At 37.2% G+C, this 20082-nt stretch overlaps 2 protein-coding genes across 2 annotated transcripts in view; one reads left to right on the top strand and one right to left on the bottom strand.

The window, feature by feature from the left end:
- Positions 1-14785, top strand: part of LOC101737870 (putative transporter SVOPL) — a 17109-nt gene extending 2324 nt beyond the window's left edge. Inside the window, exons 2-10 of the mRNA XM_004929398.5 lie at positions 4687-4848; positions 7211-7373; positions 7718-7839; positions 8420-8658; positions 9152-9297; positions 10580-10685; positions 10846-11144; positions 13615-13742; positions 14545-14785. Coding sequence (XP_004929455.2) covers positions 4687-4848; positions 7211-7373; positions 7718-7839; positions 8420-8658; positions 9152-9297; positions 10580-10685; positions 10846-11144; positions 13615-13742; positions 14545-14624 — 1445 coding nt within the window. The 3' untranslated portion in view covers positions 14625-14785. The remainder of the gene's footprint in view (positions 1-4686; positions 4849-7210; positions 7374-7717; positions 7840-8419; positions 8659-9151; positions 9298-10579; positions 10686-10845; positions 11145-13614; positions 13743-14544) is intronic.
- On the bottom strand, positions 14770-20082 carry LOC101742509 (WW domain-containing oxidoreductase). Its single transcript, XM_038014543.2, has 7 exons — positions 19724-20082; positions 19405-19642; positions 19044-19312; positions 18090-18269; positions 17522-17636; positions 16626-16766; positions 14770-15130 (listed from the first exon to the last, which is right to left on the bottom strand). The coding sequence occupies exons 1-7, from the start codon at positions 19813-19815 to the stop codon at positions 14951-14953; spliced, it is 1215 nt and encodes a 404-aa protein (XP_037870471.1). The 5' UTR covers positions 19816-20082; the 3' UTR covers positions 14770-14950.

Below are 20082 nucleotides of genomic sequence, written 5' to 3'. Positions count from 1 at the left end.
GAAAGAAAGTCTTTTTGTCTTACGTTAAAAAGACCGAAGACAAATAATGAAGGCAAACAACCATTTATCTATTGCTCCGAATTTGAACCGAAAAGAAGAATAACCATAGACAGGTCAGACTTGTCACGACTGTTGTTCTCCATACTATTTTATGGAACTGAGACTTGAACAGTAAAGGAATCAAAGTGATAAGAGTCGACAGCCTGGAGACGAGAACTGGGAATGCATGCTTCGCATTTAATGGACGAGCTGCTAATTATCTGTAGTAAGAGTTCGCATACAATGATATTGCGGCCATGCTACATGTCGTGGAGATAATTACGTAGAGAGGCATGTTATACAGGGTCGAGCCAATCCCCCGTACGCTGGGCCTATAAAGACCTCATCAACACTGCCATCCGGCTATGGAATGAGCTCCACTCCACGGTGTTTCCCGAGCGCTATGACATGTCCTTCTTCAAACGAGGCTTGTGGAGAGTATTAAGCGGTAGCGGCTTGGCTCTGCTCCTGGCATTGCTTAAGTCCATGGGCGACGGTAACCACTCACCATCAGGTGGGCCATATGCTCGTCTGCCTACAAGGGCAATAAAAAAAAAACCACTCCCTTTCATTCATGCATACGAGAGGCAGCAGCGCGAGATATTGGCGTATGTAATGCAACTATTAATCGTAACTGACCATGATAACTACTCTTGTCAAGAGTACCCGACTGAGAGAGGACCATCAACATACGATAAGAAAGGCGCGAGAAGTTTCAAATAATCCATGCTATTCATACAATTAACGTTAATTAGAGTCGAGCATTACCTGTTTTACTGGTTCTATAAAGAATCATCACATAAATCAGTAAAAGTCTTAATATGTTCATAATTTTTTTATACCTAATAAAAACTAAATAATTGGGGTTCCATTAAGCAATCCTGTTTGACCTTCGTTCACAAAGAACTGTTTATTTATACTGCTTTATTGAAAAGTTGTAAAATTAAAAAGTGAAAAAATCTTATCACTGTTTGGTTTTTTAAACAGGAAAATATTGACAAAGCAGTAGAGAGATACATAAAAACAAAAAAAAAAATACCTCGTAATATGTAAGAATATTCTTAATGTCCTCTTTAGCATATACAATCGGTTTAAGATATATTGTTAAAATGTAAATGTTTTTGCATATGAATATTCAAATTGCATTATTTATAAATTTGCATGAATGACGAGACTAGAGCATATTGAAGTCCGCAGAAATAGGTGCCACCATCGAATATATTCATATGACGCATTTGGTTTTGAAGAATCTAACAGGCAGAATACAGTAGAGTCTTCGATGTTATACCTATCTGAAGGTGTCTTGGTGGATGGTTCAATCGCGATGCGATTTCTATGGATCCTGGTAAACAGTTAATACCCGGTCGACCCTAAAAATAGTCTTTATAGTGTTCATTTCCCTTCTTCTATACTATATTATTCGAATCCTGTTTATCACGTTAAAAAGAAACAATACTCGTTCACAAAATTAATTAGAAACTACAAACCAAACTAGTTTTGTGATCTGAGAATAAAACAAATTTATAGACTTTATAAATATTTAAGAAAGCTAGTATTTAAAAAAAAACGTATGTGGACTGTGTTAATTAAAAAAAAGTACAATTTAATGTTTTACATATCAAGTTTTACATGTAAAACATATTACTGCCAAGAAGAAAACATTCGTCTCGATCTAAAAGGGTTATCTTTTGCTATTGTGGGGAAAGAAAGCACAGAAACATTATATATTGGGGCAGCGTGACACCCTCCTTCGAATCAAGAGCAGGACCGACGCTCGTTATCGGGGAGCAAGAGTGCGGACCCCTGAGGAGGGACCCGCCACACCGGCTCGAGATATGTGGGAAGAGGCTAGTGAAACCCAGTCCCAAGGCGGACACTCATAGGTCCTCTTCGGCCTCACAACCGAGGCGGATCTTTAACTCTGAACGATCGTCGGGGGTTTCAAAAGCTGCCGTGGTAACGCCAAACCATCAGGTGGTCTGGCGTGCAGCGGGGCAATGTTCTGATGATGCTCATGGGGGGCGTTTTCGGCTCCTAAGGCGAGCCTAATCACGAACTCCCTTAGCGACTGCACACCTAGGTCCCGGACGATAACGTCATTTCTGACATACCGCCCGGCCCCGACAATATTACGGAAGAAAAAATTCTGCTGGGCTTGCAACCTAGATCGCTGGGATAGCGACAACAGCCGGTACCAGGCCGCAACAGAGTATGTGAGGCGGGAACGGACATATGCCTTATAAATAGCGATCTTAATAACCTGGGCCTAAACTCGATATTCACACTTCGGAGGCTGAGTTTCTTGGAGAAGACTCTGATACGGACTGGACCGGTGAAGGAGTGCCGCTGTCTTACTCACGTTGACCGCGACCCTCCAACGGTCCAGCCACTGGGGCAGTAAATCCAAAAGCCTCGGTATCCTCATTATGGCTGCAGAGGGAATGGGGAGAACGCAAAGTAGGCAGATTCGTCAGCGAACAGTGACAGCATCACGTCCTCCTCCCGTTATCTTTTAGCGTGGGAATATCTTCGTGTAGAGGGCGTAGAGGATAGGAGATAAGACACTACCCTGCGGAACCCCCGCCGATATTGAACGCACGAGGCCCGTGCGTTCTCAACCGCGACAAAGAAGGATCGACCTTCCAGCTACTACCCAAGCAATCTCACATGGGCGAGCGGTAGGCCCGCATCCTGCAGCTTGTGAACCAACCCCTCGTGCCACAAACGGTCGAAGGCCTTCTCAATATCAAGAAGGACTGCGACCGTGCACTGGCCCGAGCTACGTTAGTCCGCCAAGTAGTGCAGGATACGAATCAATTGCGGAACACGAGTCAATTGAGGAACAGGGGTAGTTTGGATTTTAGGGGGAATTGTAGGTTCCGAGTTTACGCACCTCGTTCGCATAAGGTGTCCCGCCTTGCAGTCTGAGGTGGGTACTCCCTGATTGGAGACAACCGGGATGGGGGACATGGGAGGAGGCGGGGAGCGACGATGGGTTCTCTCCTTCTTGGTCGGTGCCCTTGGTAAATGTTTGGACCTCTTATGAGGACCTGATGACTCACTCTTTAATCAATTTTTAAAAGAAGTGGGGGTTCGGGTCGTCGATACGAGGGGGTTGGAAGAGATTAGCTATCGTCGCCAGATGAGTTGTTGGGGGGACCTAATCTCGGTATCATGTCCAGTGCTCAAGAACATTGAAGAATTCCGAGGCCTTTGGACTTTTTGAAAATTCTGTGTTGTTAGTCACAGTATATTTACCAAAAGTACGGCGACTAAATTCTGTAAAGGCGTTTGTGTGAAAATAAAAATAAAAATCTTTAATTGTTTTACGACATATGTCTAACACATGGTTAAATCTATTAAGAATGACATACATACTCGTATTATATTAGTATACCGACTCGACGTTACAATCTGTTACGAATCTTATTATTATGTCGAACGTATTTTGTACAACGAGAGCATTGGCATGAGATAAAATTAGAATGCATTTGTTAAAGGCAATTCGATTCATTACAAACTATAACAATAAAATTCCTATACTATTTACAGAACAAGTTTTCTGCCCATTTAATTTTTTTCATTTATTCTGTATCGTATTAAGATTAGATACAACTATACACAGTGATAGATTTACACTAGGGGCAGTCGGGGCAAGTGCCCAGGGCGGCAAATTTTTTAAAGTTAGAAAAAAAAACAAATTTTTATTTATGTTTTTGGAATATAAAACATCTTGTAGGCACCACAAATACCCCCATAGCAATTATGCAACATAGCAATATGTATGTGTGAGCTATAATTACATTGCAGTGATGCTCAGTGGTGTAGATTAGGAGAGGCCTATGTCCAGCAGTGGACGACTGTGGGCTGTTGATGATGATGATGATGATGCTACGTCAGTCTCGGGATAGTCGGGCTGTCGATAGCACTTTAGGTTGTAATCCCAATATACTTTAGTCACTTAACTGAATATGTGTCTTATTAATCCTTGCCCGATATAGAGACTCAACAATCTAATAAAGTTTCTGCAATAAATTACATATTTTAATTTTGAAAAATAAAATATATAAACTGTAAGTTTAAGTAAAATTCCAGTATGGGGGCGGATCTTTTTCCGGTGCCCAGGAGCGGCATTCAGTTTAAATCCGGCCCTGACTACACAATTTTATATGAAGTAGGTACATATAATTTATGAATGTAAAAGGTTTGTTCATAAATTTTGCAATATCCAGGCACAAAGTAAAAAAAGCTATTGTGTTAAAAATTACACTATGTGCTCATCGCTTTAATACATTTAAATAATACTACTACTACTACTACTAAATTATTGCAATGGAAACAAAACGATGGCATTGCAATACATTAGCCAATTATTGATAACATAATGATCAGGGTGTCAATGATCATAGTACCGCTCTAAGCTTTTGTATCTGCGTAACTAAACCAATGGAATACAAATAACTTATAAATTTGAGTAATGAATAAACCTGTTAATTTCAGAACACAACGCTGCATCATTTAGATCCTATCTACAATATTAAGACAAAGGTCATTTCCTACATTCCTTACTTACGCGCATATTTATAGGAGTAATAAAAAGCAATGACCTTATCTTTGCTCTAACAATAACTTTTTATTTTTAAACAGGTTTAGGTTGGTATAATTTCAAGTACTGCCTTGTGTTGGCGCTGTTTCTTATCGCTGCAATCATAGAACCGGTTGGATATTCCTTCATTGTTCCTTCAGCAAAATGCGATCTGAACATGACTGATGCCCAGAGAGGCTTTATTTCTTCTGTACCGTATATTGGTGAGTTGATTTTTCAATATAGTATCACTTATCACTTACTGGTGGAAGGACCTCTTGTAAGTCCGCACGGGTAGGTACCTACCACCACCCCGCCTATTTCTGCCTTGAAGCAGTAATGCGTTTCGGTTTTAAGGGTGGGGTAGGCGTTGTAACTATAGTGAGACCTTAGAACTTATATCTCAAGGTGGGTGATGCATTTACGTTGTATGTTGCATGTCTATGCGCTCCAGTAACCACTTAACACCAGGTGGGCTGTGAGCTCGAGATGTCTATGCGCTCCAGTAACCACTTAACACCAGGTGGGCTGTGAGCTCGTCTAACCAACTAAACTGGAAAAAAAAATTTAGCCTAAGGCTCGACAACAGCTACAAAACAAAATAAAATCGGTTGATAAAAACCATTATTAATCAATATAAATACAGTCAAACCTGGGTAAGTGAGAACTGGATAAGTGAGAAAACTCTATAAGTGAGAGTAATAGCCAGGTCCCGTCATTTTAAGCTCCCAAAACCTCTATTAGCGAGAAACAGAAACCTCTGTAAGAGAGAGTCGTTTTTCCCTCATGGACCTCCGTAAGTGAGACTGCTACTTATCTATACCTCTATAAGCGACAGTCGAGCTTTATTTATTTATATTATTTAGGAGGAATAAATGACAAAACAAATTACAAATTTAATATGTGATATTTTATGACTCATTATTAACTTTCGTGGAACTTCCTACCATTGTTTTTTTATTGTTTTCTCATCAATATTGAACCTATTCTATTTCGTGGAACTAAATAACATTCGCATTCTTGTCGAATGGACACGTGTGCCTGTGTACCGTCCTATTTGTCGGACTTACTCAGTTTATCGTTAATCAATTGCGAAGGAAAGTTCTGTTCTGCATCATTCCAAAACGGAAAATTAAAGTACTGTCATTAAATTATAAACTTAAAATAGTGATTGCGTTTGAACCCGGAAAATCGCGAAATGAAATTCAGAGGGTGCATTAGCGAGAAATTCGGGTTAGTGAGAAACCTCTATAAGCGAGAATGAGATTGTGCTCCCTTGAACTCTCGCTTATCCAGGTTTGACTGTACATATATCGAAATCAGAGTGGTAATTGATTCAGCGCATCAGTATTGAATTGTTTAGGATTTAAAAAGGTTGCATTTTCTCACATTATTTCTTTCGTAAAAAGAAAAAAAATTAATAACGTGCAAAGGTAATTAAAGCAAATTATTAGCAGGTTTCATTCAATACGTTTAGGGAAAACTGCTGAGAATCTTTATTAAAACGCAATCTTCGACCTCTAAATTAAATCTTAGATACCTAACACAAAATGAATTACTCAGAAATATTGTAATACTTAGTATCGAAGTCATTATTTTTTGTCGTTGAACAGTGATCTCAAGTAATTCAAATGCGATCGACATTTTTTATTATGTTATCCTTGATTTTGAACATGCGAATAAAAACATTATGATCTTTATTCCTGGCATAGATACTAATGACGGCTTTACGATAATAAAAAAAGGGTGTTTTTCTCTATCCATTTCGTCTTATATACCTAATACTCGTAGTATATACCCTATAACAAAGGTAATAGAACTGAGTTTCAATTCTTTAGAATGTCGAACGGAGTGTCAACCGTGAATCGTAAATTGTTTAGTTTGCAATAATAAAACTATGTATAGTATGCTAGACGGGGGGCCTAAGAAGACGACGTGCAACCTGCTCTGCACGCGTTTTATGCAAGAGCATCCGGGTGATGAAAGGCCGGCTATCCTCAAACCACGCTGGTTCTGACACAGCGGGGTATTCCGTGGGATAGACCATTCTAACCGGCGCCATCTAGGCGGGCTTCGGATAGGCTGCCGACCGACACTAAACGCTTCACTTTCCCCCCTTTGCCTTTTCATGAGTTCTGTCTCATGCGAGGTTTGGATGCTGGTTGTTGAGCGACAGGAGGTTTTAATCGATTCAACTCCGACATGCCCCGCCCTCCATCCCCGGTGGAGGGCGGAAGTCCGGTGATTTCAAGTATGTTAGACAATTAGAAAATACAACAAAATATAGGTACCGAAGTGAAAAACGGCTACATTACGCCTTTAAAATTTACTCAGACCTACTTTGTTTTCATTGCTGCACGACAAAGGTGACAGGAACTTAATGTGATCACCAAGCGATTTGACAATGATTGACAACAATCGCAATCTATCAAAAGTAGTCGTTAATATTGATCAACACTTAATAGACATATTTTTACACTACCTATTCGCTAGTAGTCTAAGGGGCTATTAGAGCTACCCGTGGACGGGTATAACAGAGAAAGACTGTTCATTATAAAACATTAACAGTTTTTTTTTTGTTTTCAGGTATTGTTGTAGCGTCATTCCCTTGGGGTTTTTTAGTAGACACGAAAGGTCGGAAACGTGTTATCATATATGGTTCATTGGCGGCAGGAGGTTTTGGTGTAATATCAGGCTTTATGCCGGAACTAATAAGTTTTACTGTATGCAAATTTATTACTTCACTATGGTGAGAATTTTCATAATTTGTTGGTAAATAATAAAATAATGTATTTTAGGCTTGCTATATATTAGTATAATATTTATTCCCATAAAAATTTGGGTTAAGTGTCTTAAATTAATGTAAAATTACTAATAGCATTCTCTACTTGGCGAATTAGAGATTCAAAGATAGTTTCAACGATTTTCATTTTAGCCTTTAGTTGATCCCCAGCAGATAAAAACCAGGCTAGCACGACCTAAAATAGCGACAAAGTCCCATCCTTAATTTTATGCACTATTATTATTCATCAGCAAACGACTAGGTACTAGGTACTTTACATTTTGTGAATTAATAGTGACCCATAATTCCAGTTTAGCGTGTCCAGCTGCGGCTCCCTATTCGTATATTGGTGAGATTCTCCCGCGAAGGCATAGGGATATCATGCTTTCGATAACAAACGCTTTGCAAATAACAGGATCAGCTTTAGTTCCTCGTGAGTCCGGTTTTTAATTTTGAGAACTTAATCGTTTTTGGTATCCCCAAAATCTTACAGATTTATAATATATATTTGATATATCATAATGATCTAATACTAAAAGTAGTGATGATAGATTAGTGGTGGGAGGGCGTCTTGTGAGCCGGTACGTATAGGTACATATCACCAATCTGCCTGTTTATTTCGGAAAAGCAGTGATGCGTTCCGGATTGAAGGACGGGGCAACCATTATGTTACACAATTGAGACTTAAATCTCATGTCTCAAGGTGGGTAAACAATTAACACCAGATGGCCGTGATTTGGTACCCCTCTATGCAATAAAACTACAGAGACTGCTACTGTCCATTCTCACTGATCGCTTTTTACGATACCTAATAGAAAAGATGAAGCGGTGCTATTTTAGGCACAAACCACATTGCTTTAAAATAATACTATCCGAATACCTTCAAAACAAAAAATGTGATTGTACTTAAGTCTATCATCCTTCTAGAAACCTGTAAACAAACTTCAACATTCATTATGTTTTGTCACAAAAAATAATAACGATGAAAATAATAGGAAATTTTTTGCTTTCAGTTTTAGGTTGGTTGATCTTACCCCTAGACTTCAGAATAGACTTCGGGGCATACTACTTTCGATCGTGGCGTCTCTTGGTCATAGTTTATTCACTGTTCTTCATTTTGGCCGCTTTTCTTTTATCGTTCGGCCCGGAAAGTCCCAAATACTTAGTTTCTCAGGGACAAAATGAAGAAGCACTTAAAATATTACAAACAATGTACGCAAAGAACAAAAGCAAATCACCAGAAGATTTTCCTGTAAGTTTCACAAAACATCAACTTTTAATACCCTTTCTTTAGTTTGTAGAAAATTTAATGACCCATTTGATATGATATAATATGTCATTGGGTTTCATTCAAATTCTCTAGCAGGTACCATATTTTTTTCTAAATAATATACCTACCTAATACGTGCTAACGAACAACATCTAATTGATTCACGGAATAACATCATTCCAAATTCACTTAACTGGTACCAGGATGCTTTAACTGGCACAATTGTTACCAAATTGAATAAATCTATACCGATTACTTCCAAAGACCTATCGGTTACTGCCACTTACAAGGGATTCCTATTTCAGCTCTTACAGATTTCTGATTTGATGATCGTCCATAAGTCAAAATATTTTAAACGAATTGATAAATATTTACATTCGTGTCAGGAGCATAGTGCAAATATAACAATTTTGTATATATGGACGTTGAGTATGTCTATTTTTTTAAAGCTAAGCCTAGTTTAATATTTTTTCAGGTTAAACAACTTCAGGTTGCAGATGGCGAACGTGAAAAGATAAGCTTCTTGAAATCCCTCCAAGTGCAGACAATGCCGTTGCTAAAACCACCATATTTGAAATGGTTGTTTTTAAATGGATTTCTATTGTTTGGCATTTTTTCAGTGTAAGTAGAATAATTATGTGTACCTACTTATAAACAACCATGCAAACAACAATGCACAATATGACGTATTCGATGATAAGACATATTTGTTTATCTTATATATTTAAAACGAGTTTATAACAGGTTGATTTTATTGTAGTGCTATAGTGAGTTCGCACACGTAGGATACCATTTATTTATTTCTTCTGAACTCGAGGCCGAACCTCCTACGATATCCTACGAAGAAGTATGTGGGACTGGATGGTCCGTAAACGTTGAGAGCGGAACGTGGGCACAAGGATGGTATTTAGAGCTCTAATGACTTAACGACTACCCTACACTCGCCCAAGCGTCCGATTCTCGCCGAGGTTAGAGACGCTCGGCTCACCCCTAGGACGCTGACGGAGCCTTCGAGGCGAAACGAAGACACAGACGTCAGTTGTTACGGTACGGCGGCCCGGCGGCCAGAACACGTCGCTGTCGAGCATCGTAGCCACGACGGTCAGCAGCGACAGATCATCCTATGACCGCGACGAGGGCGACGTCGTCTGGGAGGAGCAGCGTGCGAGCGTGTGCTCTACGGTGTCATCGTCGTAACGGTCTTCGCAGTAATGGCATTGCGCCGTAAGTTCCATCCGGACGACACGGTGCAGATATCACTCTACAGCAGCACTCTTCATCAAATCAAAAATATGGAGAGAACAATCCTCCCAGCCCACCTCGTGCTGGTTTTGGCCCGCATCCGCCCGGCCTTGGTAACGACGAGAGAGACCGGGCGATACCTTTGGGCCTAGAGGCTCTTGTTATCTGCCACCTACAGATATACTCGAAAGGAGGACACCAATTCCCTTGGGAGAGGAGCTACCCTGCATATTTCTGTGGCGAAAGAATCATGCGTTCCATTATGAAGGATGCCACTGTCACTGTACAATACAATTAATTTTATTTATTTAATACCTACACTAGATGCGTAGACGAACTCTTGACCGACCTGGTGTCAAGTTGACAAAGCGAATTAAACTACTTACTTACCTTATAAAACGAAATCCAAGTTTCAATTACCGCTAGAGGAATTAAAAAATTGTTTTCAACTATGTTAGAGCGTAAGTTGTAACTGAAACTATAGAACTTGACTATTACTACCTATATTAGTTCAAGCAATAAAAAAAATCTTACACTACAAAATGGTCAAATGTGTATCAACATAATTGAAATAGTTGATAAATACGCAGCAGCCCTAATTTTCACCATTTTATCATTTTGTTTTTTGCTTTGTATTTCAATAATGTTGCCCTATTTTTAGATTAAATGGACTCTATATGTGGGTACCAGACCTTCTAAACCGAGTATTAACTGGAAGCCAGTCAGGGTTAACTGCATGCCAAGTAATCGGTCAAAGATTTAATGAGGTTCGTAAACATTGATTTTTTTTTCATTCTACACCTTGTTTAAGTGCTTTTGTTGACACTACTACTGTACTATTGTTGTTTGTATTTTAGATACTTAAACTATCCTATATCTACAAATAGTTCTTAGTAACTAATTTTAATTATCTCTAAATTTTTACAGACAGTAAGCCAAGATGCTGTATGTATTGACACTATTGACTCAATCACTTACATAATCAATTCGATAGCAAGCGTCAGCTGCGCTATAATCGCCGTAGCCGTGAGCAGTACTGTCAAATTCGTCGGAAAGAAGAACTTGCTAATTATTATTTTCTGTTTAATTGGCGTTTTTTGCATACTGATTAATTACATAACCGAAGACATGCTGTTTGCGGTTTTGTTATCATCTGTGCCGATCATGGGGTTGGGCATTGGACCAGTGAATGCCTACGCTGTTGAGATATTTCCGACACAATTGAGGTGCGTAAATGAATATTTTTCATAATAATATTATATGTCCCATCTAATTTTGCTGGTAAACCGTTTTACGTCACTTTTAACCTGAAACATTTTATTTTTATTGCTTAGATGGGTGGACGAGCTCACAGCCCACCTGGTGTTAAGTGGTTACTAGAGCCCATAGACATCTACAACGTAAATGCCGCCACCCACTTTGAGACATGAGTTGTAAGGTCTCACTTTTATGAGTACAGCGGCTGCCCCGCCCTTCAAACCGAAAGGTGTTACTGCTTCACGGTAGATATAGGCAGGGTAGTGGTACCTACCCGCACGGACTCGCAAGAGGTCCTACCACCAGTAATTACGCAAATTATAATTTTGCGGGTTTGATTTTTATTACACGATGTTATTCCTTCACCGTGGAAGTCAATCGTGAACATTTGTTCAGTACGTATTTCATTAGAAAAATTGGTACTCGCCTGGGATTCGAATACCGGTGCATCGCTAAATACGAATGCACCGGACGAATACTAACGACTCCTCAGTAAATATATTTTTTTATATACATAGTTATAAATATATTATCTTTATTTCTGTGTTTATTTCAGTACCTACATATTACCACACCTTTTTTAACAAACAATCATAATGTCTAGTAGCCAAGAACTCGTTTGCACATCTACGGAAATAAAAATGAATAATTTCCTAAGCTTGTTCATTTCCATCCATGTCAGCTAACCGGTTCACGATTTATCTCATTAATTCACTATCTTTTGAATGGGTATCTTGTGAAGTCATAATTATACATCAGATTACACATATTGTCCAAAATAAATTTATCTTATCTGTTTCGTAAACATTTAGCTGGTTTATTAGGTCATAATAAAAACATAGCATCTAATGTGTTTTAACACGGAATAGACCTTATTTATCTATTCCGTGTGTTTTAATATATTTTGCAGTGTCATAACATATCAATAGTACTTATCAGCAATTATGAATATTTTAAAATAGATTTACCCGATTTTTTCGTATGATAATTTTATTATTCTTTAAAATGTTATTCATACAAAAAAAAAAACGGATTTGCTCGATAGTTTATCAATAAATCCATTAATATTTATAAGTATAACTCATATTTATATATATGAAGAAATATTTCATAAATAGTTTTATCACATGTTGAAATGTAAGTTTTTGGAATTTAGGTAGTAGTCCAATAATTATAATTTGCCGTAAAGCAAGTTTTGCTATTATGGTCATTACTGAACTGACATCACTGACTCCATGAAATAAAATAGACTGCAATCTGTCAAATCTGGAATTTAAGCGGGTTGAACCGTCTTCGTAATGAACTAATTACATATTTGTTTTAATTTTATTCATCAGCTGTATTTATAGACGGCTTTTTTACATGAAACTTATTATTTTAACCAAACACGAATAAAGTTAAGTTTTAAGCAATATGTTCAAACTTTTTTTTATTTGTACGATTATTTTCGACTTATCTATGATGAGCACGCTCATCATATTTTTACGTGTTTCCTGAGTGTGACAACTGATCGCATCGCTCTAAGACACCTGGAGTATATGATAAGACCAATATAGAATTATTCCGAACGAACGTGACGAAGTACATGGATTTGGGTTTTTATCATATCTTACTAATTCCATTATCCAATACGTAGTCATAAAATCTTAAGAACTTAACTTCTACTAAGCTACTGTTATAAAATTAATTAAAACAATCTTTCGTATCAATGCCTTTTTGGCTTAAATCATCGGCTAATTTTATTATTATAGAACACTCACGAAATCAGATATCTTCAAATAAATACAACTTCTTTCTCTCTCTTTTAATGTACCTATAAATCGTTGGTGCATAGAATTTAAATGCATATTTAATGGACTTAGTATAAATTGATGTTATTCTCATTTTCTTTTCTTGAAATCGGTTTTCTTTTTTTTTGTTAAAGAGCCCCTTCCTAAGACCAGGGAGACTTGTTGAAACTTATTTGAAAAACACATTTTTATTTTATTATCCTTGTAGGCAGACGAGCATACGGCCCACCTGATGGTGAGTGGTTACCATCGCCCATGGACTTCAGTAATGCCAGGGGCAGAGCCAAGCCGCTGCCTACCGCTTAATACTCTCCACAAGCCTCATTTGAAGAAGGACGTGTCATAGCGCTCGAGAAACACCGTGGAGAGCTCATTCCATAGCCGGATGGTATGTGGCAAAAATACCTCTGGAAACGCACTGTGGATGACCGCAGTGGCTCCAAGTAGTATGGATGAACTCTACTCCGGTGGTGGGCGGTGCGATGGTAAAAACGAGATGATGGACCTACCTTACGAGAAATCTCTTTCTGGAAATATAGTTTCTATTTAAGAAAGAAAAAGCTTTGTTCTCAGTCCTAACACGTGGTGTATCCACAAAATTCAATAATTTTCAACATTAAAATGTTTACATAGTTTGTAATCTTTGCAGAGGAATGGCAGTAAGTTTATCAATGATGTTGGGACGAACAGGTTCTGTCGTAGGAACCAACGTGGCCGGAATATTACTGCGTGCCGCCTGCGAAGCAACTTTTTATCTATTCGGCGGATTACTCTTAGGTGAGAGATTTGCTCATTTCTCGAGCCCGAAAGCACAATATAAATGCTCATTTATTTCGTATAAAGACAATCTAAGCCGTCAAACCGGCACATTAATTTGGTAGAATCGTTGAACCCACTTGTGCGTATATAATAAGCCCCACCATCTAATAGACAGTGTTCGGGTGACGATAACAGTGTCTATGGGTTCTAAGAGTCATGACCCATTAGAATATGGTGTGAAAAACGGCAACACAAAAAGTCGTACACGAAGTTTGAACGCTAATTTTTCCTGTCTTGCTTTATGGCTTAGATGTCTGAAACCTGAGAACCACTAGCAAGTATCGAATAGACCCTTTTGAAATGTGTTGACTCTGAATGATGAGAATTCCCTAGACAGCGTTCCAAAAAAATTCATCAATTTTGCGAGACTTAACATTGTTAATGAAAGGCTTATCTTTACCGACAAAACGTCCAGAGGCCGAAACTTAAAGCGATGGTCTGACCAGGTTACTCTCAGCGGAGATCAACGAACTCTCTACCAGGAAAAGGGTTAGGAATAGGGGGGGAAAAACAGTGAGAAAACTACAGCAGAGTCACGATCCGGAACGATGGTGAAAAAGAAAGAAAGAATGGGTTTTAATAAGCACATCGTACACAAAATAATGCTAAATTTTTCAATTAAAACTTGGGAATTACTATTCTTTACTTTACTGTTATAGTCATTTAGTCGAGAGAAAAAATTAGACAATTACAAGTCCATATTATGCACCAATTGGAACAATCTTTGACCTTTTTAACATATATTTTTTTCTCATTACAGTATGCGGCGGTCTTACGCTCTTGTTGCCAAAATCAAGAGAGGAACATAAACCGAAAACCTCAAAAATAACAAGATTATGAAAAAGTACTTAATTTTGATACATGCGTATTACATACACTTCATTTTACGGAATTTGCTTTAATTATTTGACGGGTGTATTTATAGCTGTACATACCTTTTTTTGCTGAGTCTGCACGGGGGATCTAAGTAAATAAAAAATAAAAACATATTTTTACATTTATTGCCCCTTTTTCTTATTCGAGTTTACGATACATCAATGTACGATGTGAAGTGACGTCAATCCCTTTCGCCTTATAAAAACAATTCCGTACATTAATCGTATCACGACTAAGCCCGATTTCACTTTATTTATAACGTACGACAATAATTCACAAATTATCCGTGATCATGTCTTCGAGATATCTTCGATCAGCCTAAGCGACATGTCGTAGACGGCTTGTGCTATTTCTTTGTCCCTTGCCAGCGCAGACTCTTCGCAATAGAAACAGTTGTTGAAGTACAATCCTGTGACGCCTTCGAGCTCTGAGGCGGTCGCTGCGTAGACAGTCGTCGCTGCTGCTTGTTGCTAGACAAATATTATAATTGTTTACGGCAGGGCGTATTGTGCCCAATGCGTGAACTCTTCTTACTGGTGCTAGGACCTCTTGTGAGTCCGCGCGGTACCTAACCACCACCCTACCTATATCTGCCGTGAAGCGGTAATGCGTTTCGGTTTGAAGGGTAAGGCAGCCGTTGTAACTATACTTGAGACCTTAGAACTTATATCTCAAGGTGGGTGGCGCATTTACGTTATGGATGTCTATGGGCTCCAGTAACCACTTAACACCAGGTGGGCTGAGAGCTCGTCTACCCATCTAAGCAATAAAAAAAAGCTTTTAAATACATATATGTTACTGTAAGATTTGTAGTGAGGTTATTTATTGTTGTGTGAATTGTCCTCGGGAAACCACAGCGGAGTGGTCAGTCAATAAAACATATGTTTATTCGCGTCAGCGACCGCGGTGGATCGCTACACGTTAACGACTAACTAACGTATAAGGGTTAACTACTAACTGCCTAGAAAGCTAAGCGGGGCGGGGTTAACCCATAGACACAGCCCACTGAGTTTTTCGCCGGATCTTCTCAGTGGGTCACGTTTCCGATCCGGGCTAGTGTTAGCAACACTCCGGTTTGAGCCTCGTCAGCTCACCTACACGTTAAGAAGCTGAAATAGCCTCTCAAGGCTATCAGCATAGGTAGGGGAAAAACGTGGCGGGGTATCATTCCCCCCTACAGCAGAGGTGGCCAAACGGTAGATCGCGATCGACCGGTCGATCATGGCTATTACTTGAGTCGATCGTGACAAGACAAAAAATATAAATGCTGTACACATCATCTTCATCTTGTATCATTTGTAAATGACCATTACGTCACATTATTTATCCTCTCTTCCACACAATAGTTCTCTTTTATTATATTATTTCAGCTCTATGTAAATCTTTTTAATAAATAAAAAATATACTACTTATTTGTATACTGAATTACATTGTTTCATTAAATTTCAAGAAATGTCATTGGCTGACTGTAGTGTTTCGTCAGTAAACAGTTGATCTTGGTTTTAATCAAGTTGGCCATCCCTGCCCTACAGTACCCTGGCATAAATGTTCCCTGAAGTACCAACGAGTGTACTCAACGTTCCAAAACCAAATAATATGTGCATTTTTTTACATACCCAATATGCATCTCCTTAACTTATATATATATTTAAATGCATATAATTATTATTATATCAGTTCTATATGTATTAATGCCTGTACTGGCACTACTATTTTACAATTGGTCATACATGTAAGTGTAATTTTTTTTAGTATGACAACCAAGATTCATTCAACTGTTCTGATTTTCAGTATTTCAGGCATTATTCTATCAGAACTCAAACTTCTACCCTGAGGTTGAGACATGTATCTCAAACGGTATAGTGGTTTGAATATCAATAGGTTTTGTTGTGCCCATAGCAATGTCTACCATTCCGTTTCCTCGACTGCCATTAAATTCTTTGAAAAGATAAATAAATTACTCACCAAAGATTTAGTGAAGGGCCTTACTAAAAAGAATGCCAATCTATACAGCCACCACGATTTGCTCAAGTTTGTAGATACCATATTACCTGGATGCAGAGAATTCACGCATATACCTTTTGCCTTCCATTTTTCGCTTAACATCTGCAAATTTATAAAATTTTTATATTAGAAAATTTCAGTGTATGAATTTCATGGTATCTTTTATTATTATTTTTTTATTTTTTTTCCTACCTAAGCTGATAGCCTTGAGAGGCTATATCAGCGTCGCCTTAACTAGTAGGTGAGCTCACGGGGCTCAAACCTAATGACGTTGCGAACACGAACCCTAGCAAGAGCCGTACTTTGCAGAATCTACCACCGGATCGGAAACGCGACCCACTGAGAAGATCCGGCGAGAAACTCAGTGGGCTGTGTCTGAGGGTTAATTTACTCGTCGAGCCCTTCGTCGCAACCGACGGGTTCGACAAGAACGATGACTGGGCTTTTATTATTGTACATACATATCTATTTGTTTAATTCTACAGTTAGTATAAAATAGTAATGTGAGTCGATAAACACTACAATTTGAATGAAGTAATTTATGTTTGCTTAATCACTGGTAGTCTACACATTTTAAACTCCTGAAGCAATTTAAGCTACTAACGCACAGCTAAAACTAGATAATAACTGAACCCATGTGGTGAATGGTTTTCTTGAATTAATTAAAAATATTTATTTGATTAATCATTTGTAGGTTTACTTTGGCTTAAAAGGTTGCAAATTGTTATTTAGTGTTAGGTAAAAGCTGGTATTGTTACTTAAAACTGAAAATGTATGAAGCTTAAATTAAATGTAAATATAAAAATTTGTCCGTAAATTAGTTGAGTATTATTATTTATAATCATAATAAAATTTACCTTTGCTGTTATGACATTGTATAATTTTGAATTATTATATGCCATCATAGCAGAGTATTGATCTTTTGTCATTGCAAGATTTTGATTAGTAAAAATATTTGTTAAATTGGCAAACCTGAAAATAATTATATTAATAAAAAATACAACTTAAAAATCTCAATATAATGAAAGACAATAATCCATTTTTGTTTCAATTTTCAAACTGAATTTTTCATAAGATGGGTTTTACGATAAAAAAATTGGTTTGGACTTGTATTGTTGAAAATTTAAAGTAAATTAAAGTCCTATGCAACTAATATGGAACTGTAACAGTTAGAAAACAGACATAATACTTTTGCTAGAAGTTTGTATTTGTTCCTTCATCGAGCATAAAAACATGGTAACAACCTATGTATATTTTCTTTCTGAAATGATTCCTTTTGTACATCAAATTGCAGTCAATATAATATGATACAGATTTCATAACCACAATATTATTTTTTCAAATTAGATGCAATACACCAATATTAAACATACATAACTTAAATGTTGAACAATTATTTTGTCAAGATTCATTTCTTAAATTTACCTATGTGATTCTGATGATACAAATACTACTCTGGAACCTCGTTTCAACAGTCGCTCAAGTAGCAGTGCAAAATACATGTGGCTTAGGTGATTAACTTGAAAAGTAGTCTCCAGTTTATCTTGAGTTTCTGTGTATGGCAGGCCAAATACACCCGCATTCAGTATTAACATATCTAAATGGCTGTAAATTGTGAAGAAGATTGTTGAAAAGTTATTAGTTCTACTTACGAAGACAATAAAAATTTATTTATTTATTACACTTCATGTAAAATTAACATTGGCGGACTTAATGCCTAAGGCATTCTCTACCAATCAACCAAAGGTAGTGCAGAGTAAATAGTGAAAATTATGTTACAATAAAAAAACATAACATGTACATACACATAAAATGAATCTAAATCATAGGGGTTATGATTGAATTTCGAGCACTTTGTGAATCAACCACTTTCTGTGATTATTCTACAAATTATTTGCGTAAAAGTGTATCCAACCTTACATTTTTTATTTCTTCTAATCTATATATATATATATATATATATATATATATATATATATATATATATATATATTTAGCATTTTCATATTTATCTACCATTTAAACCTTCTCTGGACTTCCACAAATAATTTAAGATCAAAATTAGCCAAATTGGTCAACCCATTCTCGAGTTTTAGCGAGACTAATGAACATTAATTCATTTATATATATGTATATATGGGTTGACCAATTTGGCTAATTTTGATCTTAAATTATTTGTGGAAGTCCAGAGAAGGTTTAAATGGTAGATAAATATGAAAATGCTCGGTATTTAATAAAAATAACAATTCTGTTTTTCCTTTGATGTTTATTAGGTCTTTTATTTATCGATCGAAGCAATACGAAGTCTGCCAGGTCAGTTAGTCTTCAATAGTTAAGGCAGAAAGTTAGAAAACAAATTTATTTATAATTTTTACTTACTCAGAGAAAACTGTTTCGACCGCTTGAGCGCATTGCTTGACACTCTCTAATGAAGCTAAGTCCAAATATATAGATTTTAAATTTTCTTCTGATGCATTTGTTTCTTTCACAATCTCCTTAATAGCTTTATCTGTAGCTTCCATATTACGATTTGCAAATAATATATTACATCCATGCCTGGCTAATGATTTAGCAGTTTCATAGCCTATACCTGTATTAGAACCAGTTATCAAGGCATACTTACCAGACAAATCAACACCATGGAGAACCTACAAAGATGACATGAGGGTCACGACTATAAGAGGATGAATTTTTTTTTTCGAAAATTATTGTTGTTAGATACATTTTTTTGGTACATTACCTGGTATGCTGTAGATGACCCATCGAACCTTTGTCTAAAGTCGTGCACATGCTTCTTCTCTTCTTTTGCAAAAGCAAGTCTTGGGTCTACATACGTCTTATTACCAGTTTCTCTATTGACATAGATTGTTTTGCTGGTTTCATCCACTGTTTTAGACCAGCCAAACGGTAAATCTTTTGGAATAACCTTCTTGCAACCCGTGTGAGGATGGGTCCACTGGGTCTTTTTTGTATAAGTACTATCAGAAAAAAAATTACGTGCTAGTTTACATTTTATAGTAATTAACGACAATTTAACACAAAATAAACATAAAACCTACTTTACAAAGTAAACATTTCCATCTTCTGTAGACTTTTCTTCCCAGCCAGGCGGTAATTCGTCTTCACTATCTGAATCAAGAACATTCTGCATGTTTGAAGATTTTTACATAATTACATACGGTACTTCCGTGCCCTGATAAATAATAAAAATATGATATGAAGTATGAAGTAGTCAGAAGTAGTAGTATTATTTTTCCAGCTGGAAATGCAAAGGTGTCATACCATACAGCCTAGTCTTTTGTATTACGTATATGGCTTTGCTTTCCAGTTTTCCAAGTCCAGTTCTTATATGAAAAATTATGACATGATATGGGATGAAATATTATAATCTCAGTAAAATGGTGGTCTTTTACTGAAA

Source organism: Bombyx mori, chromosome 12 (genome assembly GCF_030269925.1).
Source record: "Bombyx mori chromosome 12, ASM3026992v2".
NCBI lineage: Eukaryota > Metazoa > Arthropoda > Insecta > Lepidoptera > Bombycidae > Bombyx > Bombyx mori.
The sequence above is the reverse complement of the archived record's forward strand: the minus strand, read 5'-3'. Positions and strand labels throughout refer to the sequence as shown.

Excerpts from the sequence above, each read along its gene's own strand:
- LOC101742509 (XM_038014543.2), bottom strand. The coding sequence starts at position 19,815 with ATGCAGAATGTTCTTGATTCAGATAGTGAAGACGAATTACCGCCTGGC. Across the intron at positions 18,270-19,043 it reads GTCGAAACAGTTTTCTCTGA|CCATTTAGATATGTTAATAC; the intron begins GTAAGTAAAAAT and ends CACAATTTACAG. Across the intron at positions 17,637-18,089 it reads GTATCATCAGAATCACATAG|GTTTGCCAATTTAACAAATA; the intron begins GTAAATTTAAGA and ends AATTATTTTCAG.